General features: G+C 32.8%; 1 protein-coding gene across 1 annotated transcript in view; it reads left to right on the top strand.

Annotated features, from left to right (window-relative positions):
• The window catches only part of LOC132741091 (titin-like), a 284,076-nt gene that overhangs the window by 235,037 nt on the left and 24,317 nt on the right, over nt 1-24,722 (top strand). The window contains exons 142-170 of the mRNA XM_060729177.1: nt 3,932-4,213; nt 4,541-4,807; nt 5,051-5,320; nt 5,675-5,944; nt 6,415-6,681; nt 6,980-7,246; nt 7,555-7,821; nt 8,064-8,330; nt 8,864-9,130; nt 9,612-9,878; nt 10,085-10,351; nt 10,944-11,210; nt 11,509-11,775; nt 12,121-12,390; nt 12,546-12,815; nt 13,016-13,303; nt 13,616-13,912; nt 14,393-14,695; nt 15,036-15,335; nt 15,764-15,878; nt 16,014-16,186; nt 16,384-16,671; nt 17,068-17,370; nt 17,785-18,087; nt 18,435-18,740; nt 19,090-19,374; nt 19,645-19,932; nt 20,152-20,454; nt 23,702-24,007. Of these exons, the coding sequence (XP_060585160.1) occupies nt 3,932-4,213; nt 4,541-4,807; nt 5,051-5,320; nt 5,675-5,944; nt 6,415-6,681; nt 6,980-7,246; nt 7,555-7,821; nt 8,064-8,330; nt 8,864-9,130; nt 9,612-9,878; nt 10,085-10,351; nt 10,944-11,210; nt 11,509-11,775; nt 12,121-12,390; nt 12,546-12,815; nt 13,016-13,303; nt 13,616-13,912; nt 14,393-14,695; nt 15,036-15,335; nt 15,764-15,878; nt 16,014-16,186; nt 16,384-16,671; nt 17,068-17,370; nt 17,785-18,087; nt 18,435-18,740; nt 19,090-19,374; nt 19,645-19,932; nt 20,152-20,454; nt 23,702-24,007 (7,890 nt within the window). The remainder of the gene's footprint in view (nt 1-3,931; nt 4,214-4,540; nt 4,808-5,050; nt 5,321-5,674; nt 5,945-6,414; nt 6,682-6,979; nt 7,247-7,554; nt 7,822-8,063; nt 8,331-8,863; nt 9,131-9,611; nt 9,879-10,084; nt 10,352-10,943; nt 11,211-11,508; nt 11,776-12,120; nt 12,391-12,545; nt 12,816-13,015; nt 13,304-13,615; nt 13,913-14,392; nt 14,696-15,035; nt 15,336-15,763; nt 15,879-16,013; nt 16,187-16,383; nt 16,672-17,067; nt 17,371-17,784; nt 18,088-18,434; nt 18,741-19,089; nt 19,375-19,644; nt 19,933-20,151; nt 20,455-23,701; nt 24,008-24,722) is intronic.

The following is a 24,722-nucleotide window of genomic DNA, read 5'->3' as shown; positions in this document are numbered from 1 at the left end:
ACATATAATTTGTTCCAAAATTAAAACATGGAAAAGTCCATAAAGATTAATTTAAAGACGATGGTAAGACTTTAACATTTTTAATGGCACTCATTAGTTCTTGTCTTGTCATGAAAGTTTTATTTATGTTACTGTGGACATGCTCATTTCACTATCATCAATATATGTAAAAAATTTCAATCTAGTACTATGAAAAATATTTTAAAATAAATGTTTTATTCGGGGAAACAACTGAAAGAATGATTTAGAAATAGGATAGTTTAGGTCAATTCACTGAATATGAATCAAGATTTATTGGTAGAATAGGTTGGTATTTGGTATAGTAAACTTGAGTTTGCATAGGTGATGTTTTTATGACATATTTTAAAAAATATGTAAATTATTAAAATCTTTATTGATCAGTACCATTAACTAGAAATGCTTTAAAACCTGAAAATGTTTTCCAAAATCATTTTTAGCTCGACTTTTCTATGAAAAGGGGAGCTATCCTACTCGCCCCGGCGTCGGCGTCGGCGTTAGCGTTGGCGTCACACCTTGGTTAAGTTTTTCGTACCACCCCACTTTATTTCAGAAGTATTACAAGTATGGCTTTGAAACTTACCATACTTGTTCACCATCATAACCTCCATCTACAGACAAGAGTACATAACTCTGTCAAGGTTTTTGACAGAATTATGGCCCTTTTTTGACTTAGAAAGTGTATTGAGCTTGTTAAGTTTTTTGTACCACCTCACTTTATTTCAAAACCATTGGAGGTATTGCTTTGAAACTGACCATACTTGTTTACCATCACGACCTTCATCAACAGACAGAGGACATAACTCTGTCAAGGTTTTTGACAGAATTATGCCCCTTTTGACTTAGAAAATACATTGAATATGGGTAAAATCCACTTATTGCCTTAACCCTTTGAGATATTGCTTTGAAACTTTTAATGCTATTTCACATCATTACCCCCATCTGTACGCAAGAGAAGGTAACTCTGTCAAGGATTTGTTTTAAAAATTAAGGCCTTTTATCGACTTAGAATCTTGGTTAAGTTTTTTGTACCAGTCCACTTTTTGACTGAACTGTTTGAGATATTAATTTGAAAGTTGGAATACTTGTTTACAATCATGATTCCCAAACATGTCCAGGAGAAGGTAATTCTGTCAAAGATTTTATTTGAATTATGGCCCTTAACTGTCAATGTTTTGTATTATAGGCAAGCACTAAAAAACTTAAAAAATCTAAAAAAATTCATTCCTATCCACTTGTTCACTTTACCATAAATTATGTCATATAAACATTGCTGTAATATTCAAGGGTATCAAACAACTAGTTCACTTTAAAAATACAGAGATTCTTGTATTGCCTTTTACTGCAAAAACTTTTTTTATTGGCAAGCAATAAAAAAGTCGAGCGCGCTGTCTTACGGACAGCTCTTGTTTTTATATATTACTTACATTGAAATATGTTTACAAGTATTCTAATAGTTGTTCAAATTTTAAATAAATTAAGATATTACATAAATTGAAATGTTATTTTACATTGTTGTCAAATCTTTGTAACGAAAAACAATTTCTACACAGTCATTCATTACACATATGCATAAAATATATTCATCTATGCAGACTGCCTTGTGTAGCAACTTGCATCTTGCATCATATATACATTATGCGTGTAGCTTATATTACAAATTATTGATTTCTTTTAGCTTTTTAACTTGTTTGCATATTATATTGTGTAGTTTGTCGTGAAGTATTTTTAGACATTCATATTATTGTAGAAAACATTTTTTAACTGCTTTATCATGGGAATATTGCAGAAGAAATCCTGAAATTCATTATCCATCAATTGGATAAATCTTAATTCTATATTTTAGACTTATAACTGTAATACAGTTATTACATTGTTTTAAAACCTGCTAGAAATTGCATATTTTATCATTTTTATTGTTTACTTAATAAATAAAGTTTTCTACAAATAATAGTGGTTTGTTAATAAAACAGTATCTGTATTTACTAAAAGTATAAACCATATCTGGACTAGTATGTAGATAATTATATCAACTTCATGAATTCAACTTCACCAATTCATGATTTCAACATCATGAACTCATATTTTGAACTTAATGTTTTCAAGTTCATGAACTTCATGAAGTTGAAGTCATGGATTAGTGAGAAAAAAACAAATTTAATTCATGAAGTTGAAATTGTGAGGTTCAAAATATGTATTCATGAAGTTGAAATTGTGAATTTGTGAACATGAAATTAGGAATTCATGAATTTGAAATGGTGAATTTGTAAAGTTGAAATCAGGAATTGATGAAGTTGAATTAACCCCACTAGTCTTTCGTACAAATTTCAACAAAATCTCTTACAATGATTATGAATGAATCACTGGCATATGATTTTAACAATGGTAAATACAGATATTGATTTATGATTGCATGAAATTGAATGACATTGTTTGATATGATTTTATATTATAAATAATCAGGAAAACTTATTTATCAAAATTGCATGAATGGTTTCAAAGGTTACTAACTGTATGATAAATTAGAAAAAAAATACATATACTAAAATCAAACAATGGCAAACTGAAATTTCAAAACTTTTTTTCCCCCCTAAAATAGTTAATTTTTGACTGGTTTTATTTTTTTTGTATACTTGCTTTGCAGGACATATAATGAGTATGGTACCAGTCCAGATTCTGTCAGCACTACATCAGTCAGAAATGCACCAGAACCAGTCTGTCATATTTACATGTCACTTATCCCATGATAACGTGCCTGTCACATGGTACAGAGATGGGGTAGAAATAAGTGATAGTACGAAATATACAATAAAAGTTCTTGGAACTTTGCATAAACTTTGTATCCATGATTTAGACTTATGTGACGAGGCCGTCTACACTGTAAAAGTAGACAGTTCAGAAAAATCGTCCTCCGCCATGTTATTTTTAGAAGGTCTGTAAAGACACAATTTTTTTTTTACATTCCCCCTTTTTTAATGTGTTCAAAACATGTATGAAAAAAAGCTTTTTTGTCACAGAAAAAAAAAGCTTTAAATTGAGGTGGGTGGGGTAAAAAATCCATTTGTGTAACATGTTATATATTAACCTATTCACTGGTTTTAAAAATTAAAATGTCACATGTGTCTAAACCTTTACTTATATGTTACATATTTTTTACAATTTTTTTTCACACTTGCCTCCTTTTACACGTTTTTCACATTGTTATTTTGCATTTAATTTTCAATGATTTTGTTAACTATTTTGCAATTAAGAGAGTTTGCCAAAAATAGGAAGATATTGATGCATGTAAAATAATGTACATAATTTATATTTAATATACAGTATGAAATACTAACAACAGTCATGGGCTGATAGATTTATGCAATGCATGTAGTATATACAGACAATATTAGTGATCTTTATACTTGTAGTTTATTTATATGCAAATAAAATCAAAGAAATTTGTGATAAAACAAAATTTTTGTAATAAAAATATGAAAACTTTTATGATACTTTGTCATGTTGTCATAGTAGATCTAGTCATGTTATTTTATCAGAAAAAAAATGACATGTTATAACACAGTCGGCTTCATTAATATTATGAATACCACAAATACTCTTTGCTTGATTATATAACCGGAAATTCTATTTATAGATTGCATGCTTGTAAACACATGGGTAGCTTCAGCACTTAGTTGCTATGGTAACAATATTGAATAGTATCTTTATGACACACAGTCTTTAATAATGAAAAAACAGAAAAAAGATTCTTAAAAATTTAAAAAGGAAACTTTAGCGAGAATGAGGAATATATTAATAACGAATGAGCATATCTGTTGACTGTTGAACTTGCACAATGAGCATGCCCAGAATAGCAGTGTGACATCACTTCCTGTGTGTGTGAGTATGTTCCTCCATGATCCTTTCCTTCCAGAGAGCCCTATAAATGTTTCTTTGACACTAAATCGTCATCACATTGAAAGTTTGCACCAGACTGAGCAACTAGCAACTTTCACCTGTTTGACCTCCAAGTCAGCTGTAGAGGTCAAATGGTATAAAGACAAAGACGTAGTTAAGCCAAGTAGTAAGTACGAGCTTCAAAACTTCGGACGTGAACACCGACTCACAGTGCATGACCTTTGCATGTCTGATTATGGGGATTATGCAGTCTCCATAAGGAGTTTACGAAAATTTCCACAAACGCACGTTTCCATAGGTTTGTCTATAATTTTTCTTGCTTTTTTTGCTCTCATTTGATTACTGACTGCATGTAAATGATTACAGTTTTAAAACTATAGTTTGTTGTAATTCTGCATAAATGCATTTTGCTCAGCATGTTAATTTGATTTTGTTTTACATGCTAAGTTAACTTGTTTGAATCTACATGAGAATATAAGTTTAGGTATTTCCTATCTGCTCAACAATGTTTTTTTAAATATTCAAATCATATGTATAATTAATTTCTCACCCTTTCAGCTTTCCAAAAGGATTTTCCTATAATATTTTGAACAAATAATGACCATTGTGTTTGCTGCATTTTCAGAGCCCCCGACACAGTTTATTATCCCACTTAGTGAAGCCACATGCCAGGAAGGTGATGATGTGACCTTCACCTGCGAAATTACCGATGACAAAATCCCGGCACGTTGGTTCAAGGACGAAGAGAAACTTCAACCATCAGACAAATATGTAATGAAAAAAGATGGCCGCAAACACTCGCTGACCATCAAGAATGCAACTCTCGAGGATAGAGCTGAATATACCATCAATCTTAAAGATGGGAAAAGCAGTGCTCCACTCTTTGTTGAAGGTATTGCTATATTTTTGTTATTTAAAAGCCTTTTATTAAAAATGCACAAAATAAAAGTCACGAAAAAAGGAAATGAGCTTATAGCGGGTAATGTATGTTGATGTACAAATAATTGAAAGGATTTAACAAGAAACCATTCTTTTCAGTTAATGAATTTTATATCAACAACATTGATAATAATGACTTTTAAATCACCAAAGCTAATATTGAAATAGTTTGATACAAATAACTTAATCTTTTCAGAAACTCCTCTGGAGTTCACAATGCCTTTACAAGAGCAGACGGAATGTATTGAAGGAGATACTGTCACCCTCGTCTGTGAGGTGAACAAGCCCAACAAACCAGCCATGTGGCTACGTGATGGAGAACAGATCGTCCCAGGTGATGGAGTGGAAATAACTGTGGATGGTAACATTCATAAACTGTTGTTACGTCGTGCATCTCTGGACAGTGAAGCAGAATATACATGTATGATTGGCAATGTTGACACGACAACCATGCTCTATGTTGAAGGTAAAGTCAATATTCCATACTTCAGTAATTACATCCCTTTAAGGACTGACAAATGGTATTTAATTTTGCTATGTTCTACTGTATAAGTTGATATTTCCATGTGTCAAAATGTTAGCAAATTTAAAATTCCAGACATTTCGCATTAGGAAATATTAGCGAATCATGCAAGGGTAGAATTAATGACAGGTTGGTTGGTATTTACGCATTGCTAAATGAACCACTTATACAGTATAACTTAAATTATAGAACTTGAAGTTGATTGGTCTTGCACATGTTTATGTATTTGTTTCTTTTTCAAAACAGATGATTACATATTATTTATACAATAATGAGTCAATATTTTAAATTTAACAGAACCTGCAGCAGAGTTTACTCATCGTCTAAGTGACGTCTCTGGACAAGAAGGTGAAGACATTGAGATGTACGTGGAATTAAGCCGACCAGATGTTCCGGTTAACTGGATGAAGAACCGAATGCCACTTAAACCCAGTGAAAGAATCCACATTTTGTGTGAACGCTATCGTCAGGTGCTCCAGATTTTGGACGCTATTCCAGAGGATGAAGGCGAATACACTGTATGCTTGCCTGATAAAACGGAATCCTCCGCCATCGTTAAGATAAAAGGTTTGTGTTACACTTGAAAGAAGTTTACTAACATCAAAAATTAATTTCATTTGTCTAAATGTAAGCTTACTAATAATAATGTTTTTCATTGGCATCAATTAATATTGTACAGCATTTACTTAAATTTCTATTTAACAATTAACTTAATATTGTAAAGTATTTACTTAAATTTCTATTTTATATTGTAACATTATGTTTGTACATTTATGAAATTATTTTTATTGAAATAATTATAAGATACAAAATATGTGACTTATGTATATCAGAATGTGACTTGATTCAGTCATTTATCATAGAATAATTAAAATAATTAAATGACCTCTGTGGAAAAGTGTTTAAAGTAGCTAATTTCAAATTTGTCTTTCATTTTTTTTTATCAGAACTTATTTTCATGACACCCAGTTACTTTTTATGTTATGACAAAATGATTTGATAGAATGTTTTATTTTTTATTTTATTTTTATTTTCAGAAAAAGCTCCAGAATTCAATAAGCCACTTGATGATCAGACAGTTAAGGAAAAGGACATTTTGACCTTGACCTGTGAACTCACAAAACCGGACGTTCCTGTCAAATGGCTGAAAAATGGAAAAGAGATCCAACCAGACGATAGAGTAAAATTCTCAGTTGACCAATACCAGCATCAGTTGGTCGTAGCCGATGTCACATTATCTGATGCCGACAAATACACTTGTGTTTGTGGAGATGTTAGCACGGAGTGTACCATTAAGGTTGAAGGTAAGTTATCTGTGAAATATTTTCCATTTTTGGTTTAAAAGAATCATATGTTGATTGTAAATGAAGTTCCTTACAATTTACTTGGTTTTATTTGACTAACCAATATTGGGATCTTAAGACGGCACAAAACATGATCCCTGAGTATGTCATAAAGCAGGCAACATTTTCTGGAAAATATTTTATTTATTGTCAAAATGTTATGATACACTTTTATAGACTGATTTGTAAGTTGAAGATTATTTTTGGGTTTCTTTATAAAAAATAACAATATAAATTTTGTTTTTTTCTGGCTTCTTAGAACAACCAGTAGAATTCACTAAACCACTAGAAGACCAAACAGTCAAGGAGAAGGAAACTTTGACCTTGACATGTGAACTCAACAAACCAGACAAAAAGGTCAAATGGCTGAAAAATGGCAAAGAAATCAAACCAGATAAACGCATTAAATTCTCAGTCGACCAGTATCAACGTCAGCTTATTATGACAGATGTCACATTGACTGACTCGGACAAATACACTTGTGTTTGCGGGGATGTCAGTACGGAGTGTACCATTAAGGTTGAAGGTAAGTTATCTGTGAAATTTTACCCATTTTATTGGTTAAAAAAGAAAATTCATCAGATGTTGATCATAAATTATAAGTTTTTTTACAATTTAGCACCTTTTTTGACTAACCAATATTGGGATCTTAAGACTGCACCAAACAAGATCCCTGAGTATGTTGTAAAGTAGGCCATCTTTTCTGGAAAATATTGTTTCATTTGTCAAAATCTTATGATACACTTTTACAGACTGATTAATAAGATGAAGATTCTTTCTGGTTTTCTTTATATTGATAAATAACAATATAATTTTTTTTTTCTGACTTTTTAGAACAACCAGTGGAATTCACTAAACCACTAGAAGACCAAACAGTCAAGGAGAAGGAAACTTTGACCTTGACATGTGAACTCAACAAACCAGACAAAAAGGTCAAATGGCTGAAAAATGGCAAAGAAATCAAACCAGATAAGCGCATCAAATTCTCAGTTGACCAGTACCAACGTCAGCTAATTATGACGGATGTCACATTGACTGACGCGGACAAATACACTTGTGTTTGCGGGGATGTCAGTACGGAGTGTACCATTAAGGTTGAAGGTAAGTTTGTTGTTACAAAATACAGAGACAAAATAAGCTATTTTACATCCAAAAGATTGATTGCTACTCTATGGAGAGTTTTGTAGACAAAACTATGAACAAAAATTCAAATTACAACATATTTTTTTATCAGCATGTGTTGAACATTCTATCAGAATCATCTCTAGAAATATCATTTCAGTATGTGAATTTGTTTTTAAAATCCTCTATATAATTATCAATATTTTATTTATTTCTATTAGAACTTCCTGTGGAATTCACACGGCCCTTGGCTGACCTCCAATTCAAAGAGAAGAAAAAGATGACATTGACCTGTGAACTTAATAAACCTAACAAACAGGTGAAATGGCTTAAGGATGGTGAAGAAATTAAACCAGACAAGCGTATCAAGATGTCAGTGGACAAGAAACAACATCAAATGGTCATTGCCGATGTCACTGTAGAAGATGAAGGCAAATACACTTGTGTATGCGATGATGTCAACACAGAATCTAGCATTACTGTTGAAGGTTAGTGTTAGTTTGAATATTATTAGTATAAATTAAGCTTGATTGCGAAACAAGTTCTTGCAACTTATATTAATCACTTTGGAGTTTACTTCTTGGAACCAACTAGTAATCATGTCATATAAAGAAACATGGTTGAGACCCAAGTAGGGCTCAAACCAATGATCCCTGGGTTGAGTGGCAGACACCTCAACCACTAGGCCACGGCTCCCCTTCTAGTAAGTATTGTAATCATTTTTTCTCCAGAAGTATATGAATTCAGTAAACAATGCATAGAATCCTATGTTAAGTGTTGTGGTTAAAGTTGTTTCAGTATATATATAAATCTTTTTTGAGCTTGCATTCTTGGTCTAATCCATGCTGGTGTCATATGAGAAAATGTGGTAGTCAACTACGTAGGGCTCTTAAAGACGTGATTTTTTTTGGCTAGATACTGTTCACAATTTGTTTTGTTTTTACAAAAGATCACTTCCCCTTTTCAAAAACTTCTATTTTGAGAAATCATGTATTTCATTGTTTATGGAATGTTTTTTCAGAACTACCAGTAGAATTCACAAAACCACTCAAGGATAAAAAGGTGAAAGAGAAGGAAACTTTGACCTTGACCTGTGAACTTAATAAACCAAACAAACCAGTGAAATGGTTAAAGAATGGTGAAGAGATTGTCCCCGATGACAGGGTTAACTTCTCTGTTGACCAGTATTTACATCAACTGGTTATAGCAGACGTCACAGTGACTGATGCAGACAAATATACGTGTGTTTGTGGAGATGTTAGCACTAAATGCACCATTAAAGTTGATGGTAAGTAACATGCATGTAATTTCATATGATCAATATTGGATAGGCATTTTTTTGTTGAATGTTTAAAGGGACTCCACGGAAGGTTTTTGACATGATGGGACTTTCAAGATTAATGTTCCATTGTCAAGACAAATAACTTGTGTGCAAAATTCAGTTCATTTGCTCACTCCATTTTATAACTAAAAGTTGTCTAATTGTATAAAATACCTAAAATTGAAAGAGGTGCTTTTCACCCAAATTGGGCTTAGAATAGTAAAAGATAAGATTTGCTTCTTTTTTTTTCTTTTTTTTTTTAGTTTATGTCTGAATTATCTTGTGCATATCTTTCTGTTTTAACAGCCCTAGCTGATCTATGTAAGAAATTAAAATGTTATGTTTTTTTTGTTTGTTTTTTTTGCCTTTGGACATCAGTGGAGCTCCTTTAAGTTAAGAATTAAGTGTATTTGAATACTGTATATATATTATTTTGTCAAATTTTCAGAATTGCCAGTTGAGTTCACCAAACCACTTACCGACCAGACAATCAAGGAAAAGGAAACATTGACCTTGACCTGTGAGGTCAACAAACCAAATGCTCCAGTCAAATGGCTGAAGAATGGCAAAGAGATCAAACCAAATGACAGAATCAATTACTCTGTAGATATGTACTTACATCAACTTGTTATCACAGATGTAACTCTAGAGGATGCCTCAAAATACAGATGTGTCTGTAAAGACGTCAGTACTACATGTACTGTCAAGGTCGAAGGTAAAACATTTTAGTTCATGTTGACTTCTGTCTTTACAAAGCATCCACTTACGGATTACAAATATGAGCTCTGTAACATGTATTGTTTTAATATAAATATTATTTTGTCATCTCTATGCAGTTATATTTCAATGTATGATACAAGCAAAAAGTCACAAATGTAAATGGCAATATCTTATGTTTACATTATAATTTTATTTTTTCAGAATTACCAACAGAATTTACCAAACAGCTTGAGGACACTAAGACACATGTGAAGGAGACAGTCACCCTCACATGTGAGCTTAACAAACCGAAGAAATCAGTCAAGTGGATGAAGGACGGCAAACCTCTACGTCAGACGAGAAACATCAAATGTTCAGTAGATGCTTATACCCATCAGCTTGTGTTTACAGATATAACTTTACAGGAGACAGGAACTTATAGCTGTACATGTGGCGATGTATCAACATCATGCACTGTCACAGTCGCAGGTTAGTAAAACATTCAGTTGTGAGTTCAATCCCTGACAGGTCATTCAATTTAACAGTATTATATTAAGCTTTCTTGCTCGTGATAAAGCATATTGGAAATAGCTTTACCTACTAGTAAACAATTGTCTGACAACAAATCACATGGTTTTGACTATTTTGGTTTCAATATTGTGTAGGAATATGAATTTCTGTCAAATTGTAATGCATAAGATCTTCAATACCACCAAAGTCAAATCTTAATGCTTGCCAGTTACTCTTCAAAGCTGTTGAATATCTTATGTTGTTAGTTTCCAAGTTATTTTCATTTAATGTATACTTTGATGTTTTAGAGTATACATTGTACTTGCATTAGAAATTTTGAGAATGATTCAAATCTATACAGAATAATTTTTATAAAGCCTATTATTTTGTTTATTTTCATGTTTTAAAGTCACAGTAAATGAATAATTGTATTATGTTCATGTTTCTGTTTTCAATCATTGTAATTGATGAATGCCTTGCTCTGGAGAAATAGCTTATTTAGTTGTATACAATGATTAGACTGGTTTATATAATCAAGTCTGTGACAAAGTCTTTTAATCTTTTAAATTAGAAGAACCAGTCAAGATTACCAAACCTTTGACTGATAGTGAAGTTGATGAGAAAGAGGAAGTAACTCTTACATGTGAAGTCAACAAACTTGGCAAGAAACCAGTCTGGTTCCTTGATGAAGAGGAAATTAAGCCTAATGACAGGGTCAAGGTCACATCAAGAGGACTGGTTCACAAACTCACAATCCAAACCTCAAAACTTCATGATGAAGGAAAATACACTGTGGCATTTGATGATGTGAAATCTACAGCTAATCTCACAGTCAAACGTAAGATTTCAAATTATTTTGCACAAGTTTTTGTTTTTTTGAGAAGACTCATGAGGAACAATAAAAATCATATTATTTTTAATATGCTTATTAAAGTTGTGTTTTTAATATTCTTTAATGTTAAAGAACTTGTTGTTTATAAGAGTTTGTATATTTACAAATTTGATTACACGTAGCTTATGATATATGCAGTAGAATATAGCCTGGGCAAGATTAATATAATCTTCAGCTGAAGCCTCAGGTCATATATCTCTTAGTCTGAGTATAATGATATAATATATGAACAATTATATTACAGCATTGCCTGTTGAGTTTATTGCTCCATTACAAGACTTGGAAATTACAAAGAAATCATCAGTAGCTCTGGAATGTGAAGTTAATAAACCTGATGCTGAAGCCACATGGACTAAAGATAACCAACCAATCAGCATTTCTGATGGATATGACATAAGACATGATCAAACAAGACATTCCCTCCACATCAATGAGGCGAAACCAGAAGATAGTGCAGAATACACTGTTACTGTTGATAATAAATCAAGCACAGCCACACTCAAGGTCAAAGGTCAGTAGAATTTGCTTGAAAATTTAAAAGTCCATAGTTATCTTTTGTCAATCATGATTTGTATTTAAGAATTGGTGCAGCCTCTCTGGAGGATAACTTAAGGGTAACTTGAACTTAATGAAAAAAAGGTTGTAATTGTTTTTTTGAGATTTTTATCATTTTGTTGAGAATTAATATGTAAAAATAACCCCCAGATATTGCAGAATCAGAAAGGTCTACCTTTAAAATGTTGTGAGATAAAATGCCCTTTTAAAATAGCAATGGTATCTTGTCATAGTGCTTTTTAATTCAGAGGGGTTTCTTTTGTAATAGTTATTTCACAAGATTTGATTATATGAATTACAGATGAGGAGGCAGTTGAGTTTACTGCACCACTAGAAGACAAGAAGATCCAGGAAGGTGAAGATGTCACTCTAGAGTGTACTGTATCCCAGCCCGACCTTACAGCTGAATGGAAGAAGGATGGTTCCCCAGTGGAGGCCTCTGAGAGGATCAAACCCAAGTCTGTAGACACCACTCACACTCTTCATATTGAAAACGTGAGTGCAGAGGATTCTGGCGAGTACGAAGTCCAAGTCGGCGATACCACATCAAAGTCTTCTATAGAAGTTGAAGGTAATTAAATGTTAAATCTTGAATGATGCTGGATCCATGCCAAATGATCTTTTGACATACATGTAGTAAAGTCCCATTGTTTATTTATGAAATATGAATCACCTGTTGTGTGCGTTAAAAACATGTGTATATAGTTTATTTTGTACTATTTTTAGAAACACCCCTTGCATTCATACGCAAGCTGTCAGATATTGATGTTGGTGAATTACCTGGTACCGCTACATTTGAGTGCGAGCTCAACAAAGACAATGTTGCAGTGAAATGGTACCGTGACAACAAGTCCCTGGTTCCCAACAAGAAATATAAGATGATTGATGAGGGGCCGGTACACAAGCTACAGGTCAATGACATTGATGGTGAAGATGAAGGCAAATACTGGGTCATTGCTGATGGACTCAAATCTGAAGCTTCCCTCTTTGTAGAAGGTAAATTGTCTTGCAGTAATTTTAGTCTAAAATTATATTATAATATGAATTAGACAACAATTTAAAATAACACTCAAACACTGAAAGACCAATTTGCTAGCATTAGGTTTAAGAAAAAAGGACTGATAAAAATAATCTTCACATACTCAAATTGATTGAAAATGAAAATGAGAAAGAATGAAATTTTGTTTGTGTTCCAGTTCCGCCAGAATTATTCTTGGACAAGAAGTTTGAAGAAACTGTCACTCTTAAGCGTGGCCAATCTACTGCATTTGAGATACCATTCAAGGGCAGCCCGCAGCCAACAGTCACATGGTTGTATAATGGAGGAGATCTTCCAGACGCGAAGAGAATGGAAGTTCAGACTATTCGTAACATGACCACCTGTCGACTTGGTAAAGTTATTCGAACTGACGCAGGCGAATATACCCTCACTCTTGAGAACACTGTTGGCAAGACTTCACTGACAATTACTCTCAATGTATTAGGTAAGAATGTTCTGCTATGTCTTTATGTACTTTTATGGCCAATATAGGACTAAAGTAACCTGAAAAAGAGAGTATTTCCCCGAATGTTTGTGTTTTCCTTTGATCTAAACTTTGGAAGTATATAAATATAGACCAAAATACAATGTAGTATATATTTATTTTTGTAATCAAAAACGCTAATTTAAATTTACTGTTGCTTTCAGCCTTGCGACCTTCTTCATCAGCATTTATTATACATACAAATATATCAAAACAAAACAATGGAAGTGACTTATATATAATTTAAACACGAAATATTTTTATTTGATACAGATAAACCATCTGCACCACAAGACGTATCTGCTGACAATGTCACAGCTGAGTCATGCGACTTACACTGGCAACCACCAAAAGACAATGGCGGCAGCGATATCAAACAGTACGTTGTAGAGAAACGTGAAGCCAACAGACGCTCCTGGAACAAAGTCAGCACAAGTGCTACTCTGGAAATGACCATTCCCAAATTGACTAAGAATATACAGTATGTTTTCCGAGTTGCCGCTGAAAATGACGTTGGCATCGGAGAATTTGCTGAACTACCAGAACCAGTAACTGCTAAAGACACATTCAGTAAGTTGTCTCAGTAAAGAAGAAAATAAGTTTACCAAGCCTAAATTTAAAAAGCATGTTATGCCCCCATTGCAATGAAACTTTAAATGGTTTCCTTTTCTGAAATGTTGTAGTTTTGAAAATAAGCATGTACTAAAGTGGTTGTGTGGAGGCAGCAGCCCCCAATAAACAAGTGTGCTAGTATTATTTATCTTCTGCAGTCCAATTAACTAGATGTGTTCACTTTATTCAATATCTAACTGCCTATATTGAGGATGAGAAACTGAAGTTTAGATCCAGTCTGCAAGAATATGCAGTAGTCCCTTGTCTGGTTCAATACTGAAGGCATAAACTACTAGTGTCATAGACAAGATATTATCATTTATGCTAGCATTCTAAGCATTTTCTTTGTTATTTTGCACTAAAATCTTATAAGATTAAATACCAGGTTATTTGTGTCTGTAATAACTACAGTATTTTATGAGACCTCTATTATTTCAGCTGTACCGGATGCACCAGAGGCACCTAAAGTTAGTGAGGTACTGAAGAAATCAGCTCTGGTTGCCTGGCAACCACCAACCAATGATGGTGGCTCACCAGTAATTGGCTATCATCTTGAAAGAAAGACTGATGTAGGCTCACGCTGGATCAAGGTCACCAAGAAGCTTGTACCAGAATTAAGCATGCCTGTTAACGACCTTGAGGAAAGCCTTACATATCAGTTCAGAGTTATTGCTGAGAATAAAGCTGGACCAAGCAAACCAAGTGAGCCCTCACAACCAATAACAGCAAAGGATCCATGGGGTACGTCTTTTCTTTCCTTACAAGTCTATTTCAAGAAATTTAGAATATATTCAATATAAAGTCTTCTTTAAACTTTGATTGTATTTAACGGTAGTGAATAAGTTCTAAGTTAAACTAAAGTCTTTAAGTTCTTACTTTTTAAAAAGTGTTCAAACAGAAAATACAAAGTTAAATGACCATGTATCTACATATGACACCAGTACTGGTTGGTTCCAGGAAGCAGACTCGAAAGTGATTAATATAAGTTGCAAGAACTTGTTTCGCAATCTAGCTTAAATAAATATGTTTAAACCAAATTTAAAATGAGAAAAAAAAAAGAATTTTATATTTGTTCTTGCAGACAAACCATCTCGACCTGGTGTACCGGAAATAATGGGAACAGATAAATCATCTGTTGCCCTCAAATGGTCGCCACCTTCAACTGACGGTGGTGATTCTGTAGATTACATCATCGAATATCGCAGACAAGGTTCGTCCACTTGGAAACGTGCCAACAGTGTCCCGGTACAAGAGACAAATTTCAGTGTACCAGGTTTGAAAGAAGGTGACGAATATGAATTCCGTATCACAGCTCAGAATAAGGCAGGCTTAGGACCATCCTCCGAAATTTCACAGGCAGTGAGAGTGGAAACTCCTCTTGGTATGTTTTTTATTATTTTTCTATCCACTTGTTTTATTATTGTCATATTTTATGTTTTCAGGGCAGGATATTGATTTATTTAGATGAAAAACATAATAACAATTTGTTTAAATATTTATGCATTTTAATATTTTAAAACAGGCCTCCAGGTTATAAAATTTTTTTTGAGTTTTGTCTGAAATCTCAGGATTTTCATTGGACAGTGTACATTCTGAGCTGGTTTCTGACCAATCAAATACCTGAGGTCTGAGTTTGAGCTTGAAGAATTTCTTTTAACCTTGGGGCCTGATCTGTTTTCTAAGGCAACAAATCCAAGAATTTGTACTTGGTACTGTAGTGTAATCAATTTTTTTACCATAACATGTATTTCTTGTAACATAAAAAAAGACAAGGGCATCATTTTTAGAAAATTATTGTTTATTTTACAGTTGGAGTACCACCCAAGATTTTGGAACCTTTGAGTGATGTTGTTGTTATTGCACCTAAAGACGCCATCTTAGAATGTGATCTTGAACTTGGCGAACCAGAATCAGATATTAAATGGTAAGCTTTGATAGTCAACCAATAATACACAAGTACATGTATGTCTTTTAGAAATGATTCTGCCAATACTGATTACGATTTTTGTATCTAACAATAAGAATGATAAATAATTTGACCTTTATTTGACCTTTCTAGGTTCAAGGGCAATAAGGAGGTTAAGAAGAGTCCAAAATATGAGATGAGTTATGAGGATGATATTGCGGCCCTTGTGATTCACAAGACTGAACCAGATGACACTGGAACCTACAGTCTCCAGGCAACCAACCCACTGGGCAAGGTCAAATCTGAAGGCAGTCTAGCTGTACATAGTAAGTGACCTTCAACTTTGACCGTCACTGATATTTTAATAATATTAAAATGTAATGATAAATTTTTACATATTTACTAAAATAACATTTGATTTCACTCCCTTGAACATAAAAAAGCATCTGTTCATTATGAATATGAGATGAAAATATTCTGAGAAATAATGCAGTTTAAAGTATATATGTACTTGTAATTTCAGCACATCCTAAACTAGACTATGATAACAGACTTAAGGGAATACAGAACATCAAGGCTGGTACCACTCTCTCTCTGCCAGTCAACACAAGTGGAATCCCCAATCCAACCATTGCATGGTTCTTGGATGAGGAACCAATGGAGAAATCATCAAGGGTTACCATAGAAACCACAGATGACAAAACAACCTTGACGATCAAGAACAGTACCATAGACGATACTGGTGTTTATACAGTTGAGGCTGAGAACACTGTAGGAAAGGCAGTGGCTGACTTTGATGTCAATGTTAAAGGTAATTATTAGTAGCACTATCATACCAATTTTACATTAATAGGCAATATCGTTTTATTTTTTGAATTTTAATATATTTGATAAAATATTAACCGTTACAGAATTGACTAAATAAGTTAATAATTTTGATTAATCGTGGTGACCACTAACAGCGGGCAACAGTTTTTCTTTAATTCATAATTGTATCAGTATCTTATATATTGAGGGTTGGCCGCAAAACTGTTGTTAGTTCTTCTTTATTTCTGTTACTGCAGTTTTGCGGTATACCTTCAATATGCTTTCTTATATTATCTATAAGGTGGGTGGAAAAATAGATGCATACAGTTATAAATGTGTTATTCTAGAGAATGAAAAAATACTAGGAAGGGTTTTTGAATTCTTTGTAACTTTTATATAGACAAACCATCCAAGCCACAAAATCTGTCCGTATCCGAGGTGATGAAGGATTCTATTGTGTTGTCATGGCAACCACCAACCAATAATGGTGGCAGTGACATCACTGCTTACATCATCGAGAAGAGAGATGCTAAGAGAAATACATATACACAAGTTGAGAAGGTGACTGGATTAACCAATACATACGCAGTACAGAAACTCCTTGAGGGTAATGAATATTATTTCCGGGTCTCGGCAGAGAATGACATTGGTAAAGGGGAACCAGCTGAAATGGAGGCACCCATCATGGCCAAATGTCCATTTGGTATGTTTAGCTTTCTTACTTTTTAAAACATTCTGAGATGTTTATTTTGACTTTTACTAATAAATTAACACCAGAAATTTAATCAATATTTCATTATGAAATGTGTGACATTTAAATGATAATTTTCACTCTATAACATGTTATGCTTAAATTTTACCCTATTAACTTTGTATTAACCATTATTTAGTTGATTTTATGTAATGATAATGGGCATGCCCTACTTTAGGACACTCTGTGAAAAGTTTGTTCAATAGTTATACAAGCAGTTGTGTAAAGTATATTAACCAATAAAATTGTTTTATCACAAATATTATGTAATAGATTAGTCTGCATTTTTTTTCTTGAAATCATTAAAAATATTTCAAATCCTGAATTGAAATAAATTTCATGTTTTTATATGATTGATACATTTAGATGTACCTGATTCACCCAAGCATCTCCAGGCACCAGAGGTTACCAAATCAAGCGTAACATTGACTTGGGAGGTTCCACAGAAAGATGGTGGCTCACCAATTACTGGTTATGTATTGGAACGCTGCCAACTGCCTGGTTCCCGCTGGGTGAAGGCAAGCAAGAAACCAATCTCAGACACAATGTTCACAGTACCAGATTTGTATGAAAACACAGAATACCAATTCCGAGTTTCTGCAGTAAATGCAATTGGTGTTGGTAAACCATGCGAGCCAACCAGTCCAATCAAGGCCAAGGATCCATATGGTATGTTTAAGAGAAAAAAATAGGTTTAATTTTTAAAGATATACAGTGTATATTTTATTTTTAAATCTGATGTTTTGTATTAATATCTGGAAAAAAGTGATCCCAAGGAAGTATTAGAAACAGTATAATTACATGAAAATTGCGGACTTGGTTTGATTGAGTCTGTACATGAGTGATAATGAATGTGCAACAAGCACCTTTTTTTAAATTTTCTGTCTGCCTTAAAAAAATGCAGTACTAAAGGAAATGTCTTTTGAAATCCAAGAAAACTTGAAGTTTTGCTACAGCTATGAAATTCTGTAAGTTCTGATTGTATTATTAATGCTCCTAAATCTGTTTATTTGCAGACAAACCAAGTGCACCAGGTGTACCTAATGTCACTGAGGTAACAAACACAACTGCCAATCTGGACTGGACCCCACCTACAAAAGATGGTGGTAGCCCAGTCTATAACTATTTGATTGAATACAAACCAGTCTCTGGTAAGAAATGGCTCCCAGCTAACAAAGGACAGACTACGCCAGAAACCAGCTTTACTGTAACTGATCTACCAGAAGGTGAAGTCTGTGAGTTCCGAGTGACTGCTGAGAATAAAGCTGGACTCGGAAAACCATCAGATGTCTCAGAAAAGGTCACAGTGAAAGCTCCAGTTGGTAAGAATCTTCTAATTTAGATGGCTCATTCTTACATATCACAGTCACTTTATAACAATGTCACCTGACAAGAAAAGAAAATACCATTATTTTACAGCGCTGCGGATTGGTTTTAAAGCTTAAGATATTCAGTCAAAAGTTAGAAACAAAGATGTTATTATTAACAATGTTTTAAATATATGTATCATTTTGTATTATCTGTTAATAATAAAATTCTGATTCTGTCCTTATAATACAGGTACCACATTGTTTTATAAAGGAGCTTGACTTAATAATAGTTTTACGTCTGCTTTAAAACAAAACTAAAAAATGAAATAATTTTAATGTATGATTTTTACTCTATCTACAGTTGGAGAAGCTCCATCTGTCCTTGAAGGACTTCCAGATGTGTCAGTCCTACTTGGAGAAAACGCTTACATAGAATGTAAGATAAGCGGGGAGCCAGAACCTACCATTGCCTGGTTCCGTGATTCTAAGGAAATCAGAGAGAATAAGAAATACCAGTTTGACTATACCGATCTTGTTGCCTCCATCAAGATCAATGAAGTTTCAGAGAAAGACGCCACTAGTATCACCTGTGAAGCTTCTAATGACCTTGGCTCTGTGAAAACAACAGGTCAACTTGAAGTTCAAGGTCAGTGTAACTTAAAACTATTCATATTGATATAAGTATTCACAGTCATTTGTAAATGAGGTCTCTTTTTTTTATTCATTTTCTTGTGTCTTTGCTTTTTATGTAAATTCTTTCGAAAAATGTGACTTTGATCTTAATAATCTTAATTCTCGTCTTATTTCATTATATTTGAGACTTTGTTACAGATAAAATATCTTAGATTTCAACCAATAATAGCATGTCAATAATTTGGTAAGCTTAAAATAACTGTACAATATTTTGTTCTTTTAGACAAACCTAAACTTGACTACGACAACAAGTTCCGTGATATTGTGACCTTGAACTCTGGCTCAACCTTGAAAATACCAGTCAAGGTATCTGGTCTACCCAAGCCTTCTGTGACTTGGAGCAAAGACGAAAAACCAGTCAGATCCCATGGACGCTTAACTCTTGACATTAGTGATAAAGCAACAACATTGACCTTGAAAAAGGTCACAAGAGAGGATGATGGTCTATACTCGATCCTGGCTGAAAATGAGGCTGGACAAGCTACAGCTAAATTTGACATTGAAGTTATTGGTAAGTCTCAAAATTATCTTGCATGTTATTTATGACTTTTATTAATTATGGAATGTTCAACATTTCACTTGAGGAGGCATCTTGCATGGAAAGTAATTGTCATTTTTTAAGAAGTGGGACAGATGAATAAATGCGAATATTTCCATATTTAATGTCTTGTAACACAATTTATTGAGAAAAATATTCTTAGATTAATGTCTGTTTGTTTGTTTTTTTCAGATGTTCCAGAGAAACCAGAAAATCTTACGATTGATGAAGTAACTCGTGACAGTGTTACATTGTCATGGCAACCACCAAAAGATGATGGAGGTACTGACATTTTATCTTACATCATTGAACGCAGAGATCAAGGTCGTTCCATGTGGATGAAAGTCACGACAGTTGACGCTGCAGAATTATCTTACTGCGTCAAAGACCTTGTTGAAGGAAAGGAATACTTTTTCCGCGTCTCTGCCAAAAATGAAGTTGGAATTTCGGAGCCAATCGAAGTAGACAAAGCTGTTACCCCAAAGAGTGGATTTGGTATGTTTCACAGAGTGATCCCCCTTTATGAGAGATGACTGCTGCTTGGAGTTCTTCCCCTTTGTTGCATCTTGTTAATACCCATAATCAGATCATTGTTTCAAAAAGATAACTAACAATTATGTTTGCATGATTCTGTGTTTTTGTTTTATTTTTTTGTTGTTTTTTGTTGTTGTTTTTAATTATCTCCTATTACACGAAATGTTTTGATTTCAACATTATCAGATAGTTTTGTTTGTTAAACTGGCAATATTTTTTTTGACTTGATCTAAAGCAGAAGGTCAGTTAACATGGTTGTTCAAATGTTAAGATATGGCATTTAAAATCTAAGATGGCATTTTTGTATTATTTTACATTGAGAGTAGCTGAGAGAATGAAAACCATATAGTCTAAAATAGTCTCTTAAAGTTCAGTTTCAGCATCTCTTTCTATTTTCTGCAGTTTTATTTTTATAAAAAAAAATTACTTGAAATTTAAGGAAAAAAATGTACTTGATAAAAATGTTTGGACTGCTGTTGTAAGTCTTTTAAGTTAAAGCATGTGTTAGACATTAATTTAGTGAGCAGCATGATTTTTAACTAAACTTAAGTATGTTAGTCTGTACTCAAGTACATAAACTGTACTCAAGTACGTAAAGCTGTACTCGAGTATGTTACGCTGTACTCTTTGTTCAGAATGATTTTTTGTTATACATGTTTATTGTTTTGTTTATATTTAAACTATTGCTTGTTTTTATTTAGTTATGTTTACATCACATTATTATACTAGTATTTCATATAGATTGTTATCTCTTAAGCTGCTTGCTTGTATGCCATTAAATATTGTTTTCTAGATTTTATACCTCAACACAATATAGTTTAAATGTGTATAAAGTTAAATCATAAACAATATTTGTCATAAACAATATTTGTCAAGGAATAATATACATGGTGCTTTTAAGAAACAGTATTTTACTTAATTAAGCTGAATAATATACAATATATTTATATACTATTAATATAAACAAGAATATTACATTTTCAAGGTCATTTCATTTATGTACATTTTGGGAAGAACTTCAGAAAATAAGGGTTTTATTTTGTTTTGTTTTTTTTGTTATTTTTGTAATTAAATATCAAAATACTCGGTATATATCCATAACTAAATCTATAATCAAAGATTATTTAAATCCTCATTTATAAATCCCAAAGATATGAAGTAGTTACCATGGAACTCTCATTGTATCTACTGTTTGCATAATACATTATACCCAAACTTATACACAATTCCTCTATCTGCATAGGGCATAATAACCAAGACAAGAGTGTAATTGTTTTAAAATTAAAGGGTTTAAAATTCAATGTTTATTCATTTTGAACATAGTTTTCAAAGATGGAAATTGGGGAAAAAAGAACAACACACAGATTTTTAAATAAAGATGGTTCCATTGTTTAGGACTTTAAAACAGTGACTTGTGCTACCATCTCTTTTCTTAAACATTGTTGCCATGAAATGTCATTTGATTATGAGGAAAATACACTATATTTACCATATCTATGAGAAATTTCATTTCTCAGATAATCTTGTGTTCCATAATATTTGTTCTCAGATATTTTTTTTTAATCTTATATTAGCTGTGTTCTTGTAACCAAGTATCTGCAGGTAAACTCTGTTTTAAGTCATAAGATTATGTAAAATTATTTTGTGTAAATAAGATGTGGTCACATTATAGTGCTTTAATTTTGCTCTAGCTTACATAATTATACAATAAATATATACAAGAAATCTCATAATATTATATTTACATATTTATGTATTATATTTTATCATATTCTATTTTTGTATACATAATTATACAATAAAAGGATGTAAATAACTTCACAATCTTCCCTGTTTGCTTTGATTACCACTATCACCTACTTTAATTCCTTCTTGCCAATTAACAAAACACATATTAATTAATATCTAATTAAAATGAGGTACCATATCATTGATTAGTCAATGATCACCCTTATTCCAGATTTTTGTCATTAAATTTATAAAAATCTGGAATACACTGGTTAGAAGCAGTCATGGAAAACCAGTCTACAAGTAATGCTGTGTTGATGGGTAAGTTTCAAATTTTAGCTTAGAATCAATCAATCTATCAGTCAGTCAATCAAGCAAGCAAGCAATGCAGTGCTAGAGTTTATTACTTTCTCTTATACCCTTCATTATCGAATCCAATTTTAAAGATAAGATATAGGAACTAAAATATAATTGGATTCATGATATTTTTCAATGTCAAACAAAAACTAGTTTTAAAGCTACCTATAAAATTTTATAAACTTTATTTTGGAGAAGACACCAATAAGTATTAATATTGAATTATCAAGATATGTATTAACACAAATATCTGCTTCCTAAAACCAATTTATGATCTTGACATCACATTAAGAAGACTGAACATATTTGTCCTATGTTATTATTTCAACTACCACAAAATGAAAGAACCACATATTTTGAGTGAATTTTTCTTAAAGTTTTCAATAGGAGACTCCAAATTTGCGATGAACTTCACAATCAGATTGTTGAAATTAACCATCATATATAATTGTATAAAATTCTTTCATAGTTTACTGCTATAAAGAATACTAGTATTGCATCACTAATGAATATGCAAAAATTGAATGTGTGCATGCCAACCTACTAGAAAATAAAACTAGGTGCCTTATGGATCCACCTATAAATTGACCTGAAAGAAGAGTGAAGGAGTAAGGGAGACAACTGGAGATGCATGCTGAAACAAACACTGAAAGGTTATGCATGAGCATGATAATGCATTTTGAAAGAAAACTTAACATAAAATGGTAAGAAATCTCTTAAAAATAGAAATTCATACAGTTTAAGTAAAGAGAACGAGTTCAATATGTTGATGTATAAGAAAATGTAACATTTTTCTGTTCACTTCCTACTTATTATGTGAAAATATAACCAAGGGATTTTAGCCCTGTTAAAATTACTGGTTTAAAAATAGAAATTCAAACATTTTAAGTAAGGAAAACTAGTTCAATATGTTGATGTTTAAGAAAATGTAATATCTTTCTGATAAATTATTAGGATTTATATAAATAGAACACAGAACCTAACTCTCAAAAGACAAGTTTAAAAAGTAAATTTTCAACAAGATTTAATAAGTGTTGTATCATTTATTCATATTTGACATCACATGCCATGATACAATTCAATTCAATGATCAATTATGGTAATTTTGTGTTGTAAAAAACAGAAGTACCATCAGCACCAGTAGGCCCTCTGGCTGTCTCTGACATCACAGCTGACAGTGTCACGTTGTCATGGCAACCACCAAAACAAGATGGCGGCTCACCAATCACAAAATACCTTGTTGAGAAATGTGACACAAAGAAAATGTCCTGGAGCCCCGTTGCTGAGGTTGATGCAAACACTTTAAATCAGACAGTCGGAAAACTGATGGAAAATCAGCCATACTTGTTCAGAGTGTCAGCCATAAATGCTGAAGGACAAAGTAAACCACTTGTGACTGACACAGAAATTAAACCTAAAAAGCCAGCAGGTTTGTATTATATAAAGTTCAGGTTTTATAAAATGAGTAATCTTTTACTGCTTCAATCCGTAACAATTGGGCACACTCAGCTATGACTTTTGGAATAGTCTATAGGTAACTTTTAAGGGATTTTGGATCAACGTCCTGAATGTGCTAGCCAACTGAATAAATAGGTCCATGACAGTTTAACACCGTTATGTGAATACTGTACAAAAACACCCTTCTACACTGCATATCTTATAATAATAGTGGAGATTTGAGGGATACACTTATGTTACCTGACTTAATTTGTATAATCAATGAGATAAACACCACTTGCCCCTCACTGCTGTTGGTTTGAATCCAGCAGTATACCTGAGGTCTTCCTCCATCAGTAAAACTGGACCGTCACCATATGACCTTATACTGTGTTAATGTGACATATAAAAGCCAATCAAACAAACATCAAAAAGATACACTAGTAACTTTGGCCTATTGTCTGATCCAAATTTGTTATTCATTTCCTTATTGACAAAATCTAACATTTCAATCATAAATGAACAGAATTCAATTGCCTCTCAGTTTATAAAGTATTTATTGTAAGTAAAAGTTAAACACCACTTGTCTCTCACCACTGTGAGTTTGAATCCTGACAGGTACTTAGGATTCTTCCATGTGAGGAAGCTATCAAGCTAGCTTATGGAATGTTGATGGTTCTACTCAGGTGCCAGTTCGTGCCTAAATT

Source organism: Ruditapes philippinarum, unplaced genomic scaffold (assembly GCF_026571515.1).
Source record: "Ruditapes philippinarum isolate M1 unplaced genomic scaffold, ASM2657151v2 ctg2_1_1_1_1, whole genome shotgun sequence".
In the NCBI taxonomy this organism is placed as follows: domain Eukaryota; kingdom Metazoa; phylum Mollusca; class Bivalvia; order Venerida; family Veneridae; genus Ruditapes; species Ruditapes philippinarum.
This window is presented reverse-complemented; position numbering and strand designations above follow the sequence as displayed.